Source organism: Neolamprologus multifasciatus, chromosome 8 (genome assembly GCF_963576455.1).
Source record: "Neolamprologus multifasciatus chromosome 8, fNeoMul1.2, whole genome shotgun sequence".
Lineage (NCBI taxonomy): Eukaryota > Metazoa > Chordata > Actinopteri > Cichliformes > Cichlidae > Neolamprologus > Neolamprologus multifasciatus.
Window position 1 is genome coordinate 11,387,495 of NC_140446.1, and position 14,770 is coordinate 11,402,264.

Consider the following 14,770-nt stretch of genomic DNA (forward strand, 5'->3'; position numbering starts at 1 on the left):
ACCTCCTGCCTAATTCTTGTATGGGGAGGATCAACTGTGGGGTGCAAAAGGGCACGAGAGAGAGTGAGAGAAGGTGAGTAGAAAACTGAGGGAGGGGGGTGACGATAGTGATGGTGGCGGTGGTGTTAGTGATGGTGGGGGTCTTATAGGAGGGGGGAGAGAGAGAAAAAAAGAATGTAGCTTTAAGGGAAATGTGCAGCCGGGTGTGAAATTACAGCCTATAGTGCTACATATTGTACCAGAAGCTCTCTCCAAAAACAGTAACAAAAAGAGAAATCATCCTCTAACCTGACCAGGAGGCAGAGCGCGAGATGTGGCCGTCTGCCCCCCAGTACGACCCCGCCCATCAGCGACCAGCGACCCCGGAGATACATATATATATATGTATAATATATATATGAATTGTGCTCAAAAATGCGTTGTTATTATTATTATTACTATTAATATTATTATTATTATTGATTCAGGTGCATAGAAATACTAGACTTTTATTTTGGTAATTCTATTCTCTTTTATATGTGAAAAAATCTAAGTGTTATTTTTTTGGTCTTTGTTAATAATTAATGTTCATATTGTATTTAGAGCCTTATAAAATAATGTGTTATATATATATATATATATATATATATATATATATATATATATATATATATATATATATATATATATATATATATGTATATATACACACACACACACACACACACACATATTGATATATTCTAACTGTGTAAAACAGGATGCTAGTAAGATTAAATAAAACGCACCATCTCCACTTGTCTTCATCATCATTGTTGAAGTCCAAGATTCTCCAGTTTCGGATGGCGAAGTTATCAGTTAATAATTAATAACTTTGTAACCCTTTGCAGGAGTCTGCAAGTCTACAAGTGACAGATATTTTTATTCGAATACTGTTTTTCACTCCTCAGGTTGCAAGCACTCAAGTGCACCCCAAGTTTAACTTTTTTTTTTTTTTTTTGGACCACTCTGACAGCCACCTTTAAATTTGAGAAACTATACAGCGCCATCTACAGAAGCTAGGCGGCACTGCTGCGTGCGTAGCAACTTTCACCTCCAACCATCACCCCGGTTCAGTTTGAACCACCGCAATCATCATCACAATCAGCAGAATGTAGTAAAGTGAATACATGTGCATTTACATAGCCAGTTTCAACATTTCCTATATCGGATTAAAGGGAGAAATAGGATAAGGACAAAAACAAAATGGGCCTAAAGTGGGCCCAGGGCTGGCGGCAAGATCAATAATATTATAATATTAATATTTTTTTTAAAGAAAAGAAAAAAAAGCTTAATAAATAGGAGAGCTACTTCATAGCTTTGAAGAATGGATGGATGTCCGGTGTATTCCCAGAAATACGCTTGTTGGTCCGTTTATTTTAGGGAGGAAAAAAAATCAGACGAAAACACACATTTAAAAAAAAAATATATATATATATATATATATATATATATATATATATATATATATATATATATATATATATATATATATATATATATATATATATATATGTATATGTATAGCTCTAATTCATTGATTTAAAACTTCCAACATGCGATCATATAATTCACTGCCGTTATAATGTCTAATAAAGTCTGATATTTGTAACTCGGAACTCCTTATTTATCTCCCTCCCCTTCCTGCCGGTGTGACAGACCCAGAGACCTCCTCATTTGGACCCCCGGTTTTTTGCGTTGGCGAATCACAAAGTGTTGGCATCTATTGCCTTTGTCTGACAAGTCATCCATATAAGCAAAAGGGGGGTCTGCAGAGGGGAGGGGGAGGGAGGGAGGGGAGGGTTGCAGCTTTTAGAACCACAGACACAGAGAGAGGCTTCATTTCCAACCCAAAGATCCAGCCTAACGCATCCAGCGCGAAAGAGAAACCCCGACGTGTGTGTGCTTGTGTGTGTGCGTACGCGCAGGTTCCCTTCGCCGTTTTGACGTGTGAATCAAAGCCACCAGGACTAAAGGAGATACCGGGCCCTGTACACTGGAACCTGAACGTTTCGTTTCTGTAAAAGAGACCCAGTTTGCTCGCTGGCATGCTGTGAGAATTACCTCTGGTCACTCCAGGCTTTGAAAAAATACCGATAAACTGAGCACAGGTCGTGTTTCTGAAACAATCCTTCGGTCATGCTTTGCACCTGCCAGACCTCCGCTGCAGGACGGGACTGTTAAAGAAAAGAAGGGCAACTTTGAGGGGGAAGAAGTTGCCATTAGATCGGTTGCTGAAGCGGGGGTGGAGGGGCAAACTTAGTCCCTCCATCGAGTAGAATCACCTTTTTTTCTTCTTCACATTTTCATTCTTGATAGGAAGGCGAAACGGCGACTTCAGTTGATTATCTGTCTTTCCTTTGCTATCCAATGGATATTCACTGCAAAGCAGACCCCTTTACAGCGATGCACCGTAAGTAGCACAACCCGAGTTTCTTTTCCACTGCAGCTTTTGCATGCATGCGGATAAAATAATAACGGGAATATATAATATTTCTTCCCAGCACAAAGGCGGCTCGCAGCAGTCTGTATAGCAATTTGGGACGTAACCGGCATCTTTGTGCATTTAAAAAGACAAAATTACCATCTGATAAACGGACTGACAGAGCCTCAAAAGGAATCATAAGACTGGCAGTGGAATAAATATTACATTTAATACGAATTTCAGACCTTATATCTTTCGTCTGCGCGAATTTGAACCTCGCGAAATGTTCTGAAATTGTCACAGCCAAGCTGCTCCGCTCACAGCAGCAATGTGCACAAATTCAACTTTTTAACCACTAGTAAACAAAGAACATGCGTTGGCAGGTACTTTGTAATTTACACGTGCATCCCCACGTAGCTTCCCGCGCGGCGCGCGCGTGTGTGTAGGCCTAATAAGTCAGGACACATTACACATCTATTACTCAAATTATCCAGCTAACAACAAGCTCTGTGTGCAGCACTTTGTAGTCAACGCACAGTGTGCTTTACTCGTAATTTGGCGAATGTGTGTGAATTATTGATAATCTCTCCGTTTACTAAAATAATATGTAATATGAGTAATCAAGGCTTGTTCAATTATTTAAATTTGCATGAAGGGAATGAAGGAGCTCGTAACTTAATAGCCAACAGGAGCCGTGAGGTGCTAAGAAAATATCAAGTCTTTGTTTCGACTGTGTGAAACTTTCATGGAGTGTCAAAAATGTATTTATATTATTTTTTAAATTAATTTCGGGACATGCATTTCCGTTGTGAAGGAGGCTTACAGGTACAATTTAAGGAGGAAGATGTCACATTATGAGAGATTATGTACAATAATATTTAAATATTAGAAATAAACACGTGCATATTCTAAATAATTTTGTGGTTGAGTAGGTGAATGTCACATCGACATTTATTTATTTATTGAAAGTATTTTAATTCACGATGTTTGTTTTAAGAGGTTAATGTTTGAGATTGGTTTTTGTAACTTAATTTGAGTAAAATATATATACATATAAGAAAATACATCAAGCAACATTCATCAAAATAATAATTACAAAAAATGTATTTTAGTCAGTTTTTATTTTGTGAAAATATGTGACCAAATTAAACAAATATTTAATATCTTACATATTGCTTTGCTCTGCTGTCACTATGTCCACTTTTAAATCTCCAGCAGTTGAAACAATCATACAATTTTTGCGATTATTCTGAAAACATATTATTATTTAGTCGCTTTGGTGAAGCTGTTTGAGAAACAAAGAGAAATATGGCATTGTAATTTCATAAAATTAAAATAGAGGCTACATACTTTTTTAATGAAAAAAATATATATTTTTTAAATTACACCATTAGAGGGTTCTCGATAATAATAAATGCATGTAGGTCAGCCTACTCACTTATATTACACACGCCTTTGCTCCGTGATTTTTTTCTGCCTGATATAAAAGAATTTTTTAAATACTTACCTGCCTGGACCTTCCTGTCTATTACGACCTTATGTAATGTTACGTCTGTTTGTGGTGTTGCTGTTGTATCCCACGTAGGGCACGGAGGTGTGAACCAGCTCGGCGGGGTGTTTGTGAACGGCAGACCCCTCCCGGACGTGGTGAGACAGCGGATAGTGGAGCTGGCCCACCAGGGCGTCCGGCCCTGCGACATCTCCAGGCAGCTGCGGGTCAGCCACGGCTGCGTCAGCAAGATCCTGGGCAGGTAGGTGAAAACTCTTAGCCCTGCATTCAGCCAGGCAGGTTTTCCTAGCAGGAGAGTAAGTAACGCAGATGTAAAATAATGTGGGAAGAGAGAATTGAACATAGCCTACTAAACTCAGCTCTGCTTTTAATAATCTTGAAATATAAATGAAAACTGCCTTTGAGTAACCGTTATAATTAGCAGTCTGTTAGTTTGGGAGGGGTCAGATGACTTGTTAGTTTAGTGTCCACTAAAAGGATTTGACAACAGAACTATATGTTTGCACAGCGTGCGGTTTCCTGCTAGTAATTATTATTTTATTTTTATTTAAAGGTAACGATTAAAACTGATTGGGGTTTTTTCTTTTTTCTTTTTTAAAGAAGTTAAATGTTTCACAATTTCGTGTTAAACAAAACATAACTGGATTTGCCCACTCTTAAGGTTAACAGTCCGTTTATTGTTTGCATTGATTTAATTATTGCAGGTTTTTATTTAAAATACGATGTTTCGCAGATACTACGAGACTGGCAGCATCAAACCAGGGGTAATTGGTGGGTCTAAACCCAAAGTAGCCACGCCAAAGGTTGTGGAAAAAATAGCAGACTACAAGAGACAAAACCCAACCATGTTTGCCTGGGAGATCAGAGACAGACTTCTGGCAGAGGGCATCTGCGACAATGACACTGTTCCCAGCGTCTCATCCATTAACAGGTAGGGGAAATGGAAATTATAGAGCGACTTCAAAATAAATACACAATTTGGATTTTTTTTTCCTTTGTGAATGTAGTTTAGGTAAACGACGGGCTGCCGGATGTAAACACTTTAATGAAGAGGGCCGGCAGGGCGCAAATTGAAAATCATTTATCACTGTGTGTCTGTGCTAAACGCACCACCCACTGCAGAATATTGTTTGACCAACTTCTTGCTGCCCGGCACGCCGAGGCTGCCTGCGGTCTCAGAGGTGCAATTCAATCTTTCAGGCCAAACTCCCTCAACAATCAGCAGTACATCCAGGACTGAGTGAATCTGTCGAGATGAAAACCGATCAATATTCGGTGACCAGATCCCGTGGCGCTATAAAGAAGGCCAATTTTCTTTAGCACATCTAATGTGCTGGAGCTACTGCACAGAGAAAGCAACGCGGGTTTTTCAGCAAGATATTATTTCGGAAATATATATATATATAAATTCAAACATCTTTTTATCACATTTTTAGTTCATTCACAATTGTCCCTATAATTGCTTTCATCTCTTCAAAGTATTTTTTTTTAACAGCATATAGTTATAGCCTGTATTTTGAAAACGGCAGTCACAGCAAGACTCAGGGCATCCCCACTACCACCTCACCCTTCCTTACCCTGTCCCCCTCCCACCACCACCACCACCACCACCAGAGATCCCTGGTGATGAACTTTGGTTAAGAGGCACTGTTCCATAGAGCCAGCATCAGCATTACATTTTAATGAGCTGATGGGAGAGCATGGACAGCTCCACACAAGACATCTTTTAAATAGAGAAAAGGCTGAAGAAAATTCATTTCATGCTTCGTGGCTGCTTAAAAAGCCCCATTTAAGGAGGCTCAGACACATGTATGTGATAAATTCAAAATGTACATTAATATCATTAAAAGAGCCCTATAAAGTTTTTCAATTCCAATTAAAGCTTTCTATTTTGGAAGGAAGCTGTGTGTGTGAGGGGGGGTGAGAGACTTATGTGTCTTTGTTTATGTGGGAAATTAAAATGCGAACACAAAGCGGTGTAATTCTATCAGCCAAATATGAGAGCTACTTTGAATTTCTATTATGGCTTAATGCTGAATATATTTTTCAGTAGAACTCATGTAAGAGTTCAGTGTCTTGCTCCAAAAACACATATAAATGAAACTCTATGGGCATTTGCTTTGATTTAGCTACGGCTAAATATTTTAACATAACAATGAAATTTTAACAATGAAAACATTCTTAGTGGTTCGGTCAGTTGCAAACTTAGATGCAGCAGTTCTTAAAAGTCACTATAACAATATCTTTTTTTTTGTACTTGAAAAAGGGGTTTTCCCAGTTAAGTAGTTATGTAGAAAAAAGAAAAAACAAGGCCATAGCCAGAGTCTTTTCCAGCTGGATGGTTGTGAGTGAGTGGGGCCAGTTGTGGGTTTCTGTGGCAGACAGTTTGACCTCAGGACTTGTGACAAAGGGGATGCTTGATTTAAACACCTCTCCCCTGTGCATGCATTATTAAATGCTACAGAGATAGTGTTGTACTGTGCGTCAGGGCCACCACAACCAACAAGTAACGCTACCTTGGGTGCTAGACATAAAGAAAAAAAGGTCTTCAATGGCGTTCAATATTATTGATTCAGGAGTAAAGCAATTTTAATATCTCTTCAGGGGATTTTCAGCAACAGCCAGGTCATTAATTCATTCTCCCAAATTGCTTATTCAATATCAAGAACATGGATACCAAATAAAGTCTTTGAATTTATGTAGCACACACAAGTCAAGGGGTCGAATAACTGTTATGGGGAGAAGTGAAAAAAATTAAAACATCAATATGCGCTTTCTGCAAAGGCTTGTTGTTAGGTAGCTTTGCCTTCGAGGGGAGTTTTCTTGGTTTTTGTTTTTGTTTTTAATTTGTGACAGTGTGGGATAAATTTTTCTGAAGGCTTCTGGCACCTACATAACATCGATATCGGATGACCAAAATAAAAAGAGCATACTATATTTGATTCAGAGTTCCAATCTACATAGTCACAAATGAGCGATAAGAACACCATCCAAAAGGCTCTACGGTCCTCACACCACCTTCTTTTTTTTTAGTACTTTTAAATGGCTCTCGTGGCATACGTGATGAATAGTTTTAAAGTTTACAAATTATTGTGACAGCTCCCTCTCTCCCCAGTTGCCATTCAGATTAAAGGAATCTAATGCTGGCGTAAGCTTGTGCAAGGCAATAAGGAACTATTGCTTTCCTGTCACATATAATTTATAGCTTTCTATTTGCATCTGTTTGCCCGTGTGACTAATCCCCAACTTTTTCTCCCCAAGCCCCGATCAATACAACCTCATCCGCACTGGCACATGGGGGCTGGTGGTTCTGCGGAGATGTTTGATCTGGGAGGCAAAGCGGGCTGCTATAGGGCTGTGATCGGCCCAGTGAAACCCCCTTCACAGTGGGGGAGAGAGAGAGACAGAGAGAGAGAGAGAGAGCGTGCTGATTAGTGTGGGCCAGGTAGAGTCAGTGAAGCTGATCATTGAGGTGAATTGATGTGATTTCATGCTTTGTTTGCAAGATCACTCAGACCAAAAGTGCAATGAAGACTTTTCTTCAGTCTCACCTTTAAGGTAGAACCACTGACCAGATCCCCTCTTGTGTATGAGTTACATTTGATAGCTTATTCACAGTAACTGCTATGACTGATTTCTATGCATAGATAAGTGTCATATATGTGAGGTGACATGTGCTTTTCTGGTGTTGCTCAGGATCATCCGAACAAAAGTCCAGCAGCCTTTCCATCCATCTCCTGATGGAACATCTCTGTCGACACCAGGCCACACAATTGGTAATATTACAGCTCCCATGTGTGCTATATATATATATGTATACATGTATATCAAATAGGAGTTGCTGATTTTTTCCTGTCTTTTTCTCAGTACCAAGCACAGCCTCTCCACCTGTAACTAGCGCCTCCAACGACCCTGCGGGATCCTATTCCATCAATGGAATTCTGGGTATTCCACGATCCAATGGTGAAAAGAGGAAAAGAGATGAAGGTAAGTGAGATTTTTACTTTTAAGAAAAAATGAACACATAAGATCAGGAGGGAAAAAAAAGTCTTTTTAAAAACGAGGTTACAGCTTTGTACTATAAAACCCTCTGAGCTGAACATGCAATTACAGCATTCAAACCTGCTTCAGTTCCAGTAGATGACCCTTATAAAACACCTAAGTCTGAACTCTGTTACACTGCTGTGTCAACCTGCCAAGGAGTCTTTTGATTTGAAGACACGACCTCCGCTGTTGTCTCCTGCAATTAATCTTTATGGAAGTGATTAAAGGGCTTTAGATAATTACATGTCAAGATGATGTAGCCAACCACCCAGGTCAGTCAAGAAAGCGGCTATAGCTCTGTGGAGGGCTTGTGGTTTTTGTTTTTTTTTTTTTAGAGCAAAAGTGGCTCTAGTTTTGCAGCTGAAGTCGTAGGTTAGTGGATGTAAGGGGGCCTGAGGCGATATAGATTATTGGTTCTGTAAGCAATAGGCTTCCTTAATGTCACTACATAAGAAGCTGATGAGAATAGCTAAACAGATGCACTCGTGTTACAAGGCGTGTATGGGTATGGAGGGATGATGTCGCTGCTGAAAAGGGGCAGTTATCTCAAACAGGGTGAGGAATGAGTGCCTTATTTCTGCAGTGCTCTGGAATGAGAGCTAATCAGAGCGCGGCAGCAGTTTACATAGCGTCTTCTTTGTTCTGGCGTTTGTTGAGAAGCACAGGGGTTTGCGGGATATTGAGTGGAATTGATGTTTTATGTGCGTGCAGGGAGGGAGGGATGACTAATGACCTGTCAGAGGTAGATTTCCTGGCAAAGATATAAAAACCAGCATGACGTGGACATGGCAAATGACATAATCAAGTCTTTCCCTGTAAGAGATGCAATCGCAGTGGCATAATGCAAACGTCTGGTATTTTCAAGGGTTCATTTTCAGTCGTTCGAGGACCTCTCATATTAGCCAGGGTGTAATGTCTAGTCACTGAATGATAGAATGCACACATTTCTATGCAGATTGCTACTGAAGGGCAAAGAGGTATTAAAGGGCATGGAGAGGAATAAGGTGTGTGTGTGTATGTGTGTGTCTATGTGTGTGTCTGAGAGAGAGAGAGAGAGAGAGAGAGAGAGAGAGGAGGAGAACTGGCCTGTTTTGTGGAGGTCTTCCAGGTGACAGCACCATGTTTCTATGGCTATTCAGTCTCAAATGATTCCCCTGATGTGCTGCCATTTCTGTGATTTAGGTGCTCGTCCAGCATTACATAGAAAGAGACGAAAGCTGCATGTGTGTGCGTGGATGCGTGTGCCTGTGCGCGTTTAAGTCAGAGTAGGGCTCGTACTGACAGAGACGGTGGAGCTTTGGTTCTTATATACTCTCGCAAAAGCCAGCTGGTGCCTACCTGAAACTACAGGGTCATGGATACTTCATCTCTCCAAAACATAAAACCTTGGGCCTTTGGCCACACACAGCTGCAAAAGCAATGTCTTGCCTCAAGCCACAGTTTGTAAGAATAGTATATTACATACGATGCTACCCTGTAGACACAATTGTCCTGTTGCTGTCTTCCCTTAAAGTGCACTTTACCAAACAAAAAGATTTTGCTGCAGGTAGGTTAAACTGTCCATTGCACGAGGGCTCTCGCTACAGTTATGCCATGTTCTCTGCATGATGAGGAATGCAAAGATTTTTGCTTTAGTAATAAATTACTAAAGCTGAGTAAATGTGATTCACTGTGTGAATAATGTTCTGACATTTGAGCTGCAACTCCAATCCGTCCTCTCTTGTGGTTTAGGAGACCGATATTGCCATGTAGCAATATTTTAGGGGTGTATTTTTGAAAGTAAAGCATTTATGCATGATGTGGACTCCGCTGACATCACATTTAAGCGGTGGTTGTAGCATTTGCATATTCATATTATATACCAATGAAAGCAAAGATGTTCTGAGATGTTAGAAAGATATTGCTGTTATCAGAGCGCTTCATTGTTGTTTGGGGTTCAAAGCAGATTTTCTCTCTGTGTTTCAGCAATGCCTTGTTTGCTGTTCAGACATATCTTCCTTCACTCAGTAGGCAGTAGTGTATACTGGGTTAATGCTGGGATTAAATTTCCTCACAGCACAGTAGCTTGCCTGAGCCCTATTTAACTTGGTAAGCCTCATGATTATTATGGCACAAGCAGTCATTATCAAGGGTTGAAAACATGAACAAAAATGAGAGAGAAGGAAAGGAGGGGAAGGGTTAGGGAGGGGAGGCGGTGTGCAACACAAGCCCCGGTGAAATGGATTGGCCGTGTAGCCCAGAGTATTTGTTTTAGGCAGTAGCCGTGGCTCTCTGCCAAGCCGGCAGACAGCTCCTAAGTTTCCAAGTCAGCAGTGCCCTTAAAAAAGGTTCCCCCATTACAGGCGGGATGTAGAGATAATGTAGTGTGACACACGTTATGTACACTGGGTCTCGGCAAGAGGAGCTTCAGGGACACAGGTGTCATAAGAGCCATTAATCTGCTATTGTCACGTGTTATTACAAATTAAAAGTAGCATGTTACACTTGGCAGCCATTGTTGCAGACGGACAGGGTGTGGGAGAGAGAGGGAGGGAGCACGAGCGAGACCCCAGGAGATGGTGTCTTTGGTGACCACGGCTGTCTGCACGTTTTACAAATTGACATATATTAGAATTCGCAATTCTGCAGAGAAAAGCTATTACCTCACAGATTAACATCCAAGTACCCCACCACCCGCCTCACCCCTGCATCCCTGCTCGAAAACCCCCCACTGCTTCTGACACTGTGGGCTTCAGAAAAGACAAAGGAGAAGCTGCTTCTCCCCGAGTGAAGTAAAAACAGTCGAAACATTTGAGCACAAATTTGCTTTCGGTGTTGTTTTTGAGTTTGTTCGTTTTTTTCATGTTATTAGTGAATGCGTGTACGAGCTGAATTGACTTAAGCAGACAACTCGGAGGTGTGTTGATAACAGGCCATGTCCATGAAGTGTGTCTGGTCCTTTAAAGTGATATCATATGTCCTTTCAAAGCAACTCGCCAATTGCACAATCAGACCGGTAGATAATTCTTAATTTCAGTCATTGTGTGTGCTTTTCTTGCTTTTTGTCTGGCTTTCTTTTTTGATTTATGAAAGAAATACCAAGAGAGAAATTTCATGATAAGATGATCATCATATATTTCAAAACCCAACAACAATAGCCAGTGGCAGTCAGAATGGATGTGATTCTGTGCTTCAGTAGCTGCTGAATTAATTATTTCTCATCTCTGAGCGTCATGAGGACTGAACTGAAGCGTGTGGATGGAGATGAGTGATGGAGCGGGCCGCCGTCACACCCTGCTCTGTGTATCAGCATCTGTTTTGGGAGAGAGGAAGAATCAACACAGGAACTGGGAGTGCAGCAAAATGTCAGCACCGAAGTGTAACCTCCGAATTAGATTAATAAAGCCTTTAAAAGCTTGGCAACATCACAACAAATTAATGGCCACCAGTAGGTGATATTCGACGTACCCAAACTCTCAGGAGTAATCACATTTTTTTTTGCAAGTAATCAATCAGGCAATGTTTGGCTAATACAATGTGAAATAATGCAAAAAAAAAGTTCTCAAATTCTTATTACCAAAATTTAATTTCTGCTGATCTACACAATTTGTTGTGCCTACAGTAACACAGAAAAAAACATATTACATCCAGAAGACAGTATTTCATCTATGTTTACATAATCAGAATAATCAATTAGCAAGCCAAAATGAAGCTGAGTTCATCCAATTTGATGCAAACGAGTTTTAATTTGATTTCATTTAGCCAAGAATTGAATCAGGCGGGAAATTATACAGGTATATTATTGTGAAATACGTGAATGTGTTGAGGGAACAAACTCGTATGCATGTTGACATGTTATTTAAACACGAAGCAGACCGGGTGGGAGTACAGTTGGGAGGGGGCAAAGCTCATTCGTCTAAGGCAGTCTTTCCTGACCTCAAGGTGCCTCAAACACAAACTTCAAAGCTCAATTTTCATTAAACAAAAGAGCTTAACCTTTTATTCTGAAGCCCCTCTCTTCTTCTAAGAAAAGCTGCTATTCATACTCAGTCTACACTTCATTTGCGATAACTGTTATCAAAAATAACAACTGTGACGGAGAAGCCAGTCACTCAGACTCGGAGTTGCATTGGCTTAAGTCTCCTGCTAGGGGTCATGACCTCTGGGTGCCAATCCTGCAGAGAGGAGGCTTCTTCATAAAGCTGGTTATCTGATCTGATGGAGGCTACTCCCTTGTTACCAGAGTGTTAATACAGACCGATGTCAAGATGAATATCTTCAGTGCCAGCGGTGATCAATAAGTGACCACAGAGCGAGACAAGCAACAACAAAGCCACTGTGGTCAGAGATTATTATCACTGCAGCGTAATGGGCAGATTTAGAAATGTCCAGATGATGGGTCAAACTTTCGGAGGAGATTTTGAAGCACTTATGCAAGCTGATGCATTTTTATTTAACAATATGTGTGGCTATATAAGCAAAATGTTAAAGTTAACTTTTCTAAATTAAAATATCTCGTTTTTCCAGTATTGTGTAGATCAGGCTTGGTCAAATTTAATTGACAGCGGCTTCAGCTCGCTAACACATTAACTCTTTAAACCCCGAACCATGAAATAAGTAGCAGAAAATTCTTTTTTTTTTTAAATATGAATTTGTGAGTTTAGTTTGTGACAGTTTATTATTTCTTTATTGCTTAAAAATGTATTGTGCAATTTATTTAATTTTTTATGTTGAGGGTGGGATCACACTGATCATATGGAAGTCTCAAAAACACAAAAAATTACATATCAAATGTGATAAACTGGACGTTAAGAGGTTACACTAATGAGGCAGAAATCAGTCAAATATAAATTATTATCAAATTATTAATTTAGATACATTTTTTTCCAATCTTGAGTATGGAAAAAAAGTAAATATAAACAAAAAACCTTACACTCCAGAGTTTTTCCAGTTAGGCCTTTCTAGGTTTGACTTAAAATAACTACCTTGCTGTGGTTAAGCAACTTTTGTCATCAGTTTTAATGATAGCAACAGGGGTAATAAGGTGAGAGAACAATCATAGTCATGGTTTAAAAAAACAGTTTTCACCAGCAACAGGAATGTCTGGTGTTAAATACATTTTGTTGGCACTTATAATGACATAATTGTACTCTTTTTTTATCCTAATGCACAGGAGTCATAATTCACTTAAGAACAATATGTTCTTTTGGGGCTTTGGTGTTTTTTTGGGGGTGGAAACATTCTCCAAACTACTTAAACCTATGCTTGAAGAATCATAATTACATAGCTTCCTGAATGGTCTTAAGAGAGTCGTCTTCTTCACCAAAACACCACCTCTGCTGATTTGTCAGAAGAGAATCAGTAGCAGGGAGGGCAGATTGGACTGAGTGGGAGGAAAAGTGTGTAGCTTGACCCAGGATGGTTTGTCTTGTGTGTGGGAAGTGTATTCCACACTGGTGAATGACAAATATGGTTGGGGGTATTGATCAGGGTGTTGTGGATCAGGCTCGCTGATGGAAAGTAATTAATGACTCTATTTGCTTTGGTAGCAAAGAGGACAACTGGGTTTGATAAAGTGACTTGGTGCAGCTGTAGCAGGTGAGATTATCCACCTGAATGTGCCACAGTGCCACTACAGGGGGAAGAAAGCAGTTTTTTGGGGGGAGGTGCTTCCTTGTTTTTCTTGTGTATGAATTGTGTTATGCTCTAAAAGTAATGAATTGAACTTTTTACCAAGTAGTAGAGCTGTATCTTTGTGTTTGCTGGGTATTGCACATATTAAACCAGTGGGGATAGGCCCCTCTAGGGGGGTATAGAGCAGCGGTCCCCAACCTTTTTTGCGCCACGGACCGGTTTATGCCCGACAGTATTTTCACGGACCGGCCTTTAAGGTGTCGCGGATAAATACAACAAAATAAAACTAGAAAAAAAGAAGATTTATTCATAACACACGTGAAAATACCCAGGAAAACAGAGTTAACGATAAAAACAATAACAAAATAACACTAAAAACCGATAAAAACCCTGAAAACCATACATTTCACACCCGAGCCTCAACTCTCGCAGCCCGGTACCAAACGACTCACGGACCGGTACCAGTCCGCGGCCCAGGGGTTGGGGACCGCTGCTATAGAGTGACACTATGAGGGGCAATAAGGGGGGATTTTCATATGCTATTGTGCTGAGCATGACATCACATATTTGTTTGTTGACTCCTGGTTTGGCCATCGCATCTTTTATTTTTAAAATGAAACATGGGTACCAAGGAGTGGATCTGACTAAGAAACAAAGGACTCTGTAAGCTCATACATCCTGTTTTATGGGACCATACTTTACAAAATGAATGTCACGTTGTATTAAATAGGACTTTGCACTAATAATTGAAAGTACAAACTCATTAGGAAAGTATTTAATGAGGTCATAGCTCAAGGGAGCCAAAGGGTTGTTTTTTTAAATGCACTTAATCTTTTTTCAGCTGTATTAGACTTCACTTTTCAGAGCTGCATCCATCTTTTATATACAGACTTTCTACTGCTAACCTATGTCCTGTAAACTAAAACCTCAAATTTATATTCATACTAGGGCTGGAATGGATTATCTCATCTAACTTGATGTAAATCGAGCGGTCATGTCAACATTCACAGTTTCAAACCTGGAAACAAAGAGCAAATTCAATCACCTCAAACTTCTTCCTTTGCACACTATGTAATACATTACCCAGTTTCCTCCTTTGTCACAGCACCATTATAATTACTGTGGCTGCTTTGTCACTTAATTAATTACACAAATAAATT

General features: G+C 40.0%; 1 protein-coding gene across 2 annotated transcripts in view; it reads left to right on the forward strand.

The window, feature by feature from the left end:
• Positions 1-1,815: 1,815 nt before the first annotated feature.
• The window catches only part of pax2b (paired box 2b), a 30,025-nt gene continuing 17,070 nt past the window's right edge, over positions 1,816-14,770 (forward strand). For both annotated transcript variants that reach the window (XM_085170719.1, XM_085170720.1), the window contains exons 1-5: positions 1,816-2,431; positions 4,029-4,194; positions 4,687-4,884; positions 7,650-7,729; positions 7,821-7,940. In XM_085170719.1, the coding sequence (XP_085026845.1) occupies positions 2,389-2,431; positions 4,029-4,194; positions 4,687-4,884; positions 7,650-7,729; positions 7,821-7,940 (607 nt within the window). In that variant the 5' untranslated portion in view covers positions 1,816-2,388. The remainder of the gene's footprint in view (positions 2,432-4,028; positions 4,195-4,686; positions 4,885-7,649; positions 7,730-7,820; positions 7,941-14,770) is intronic.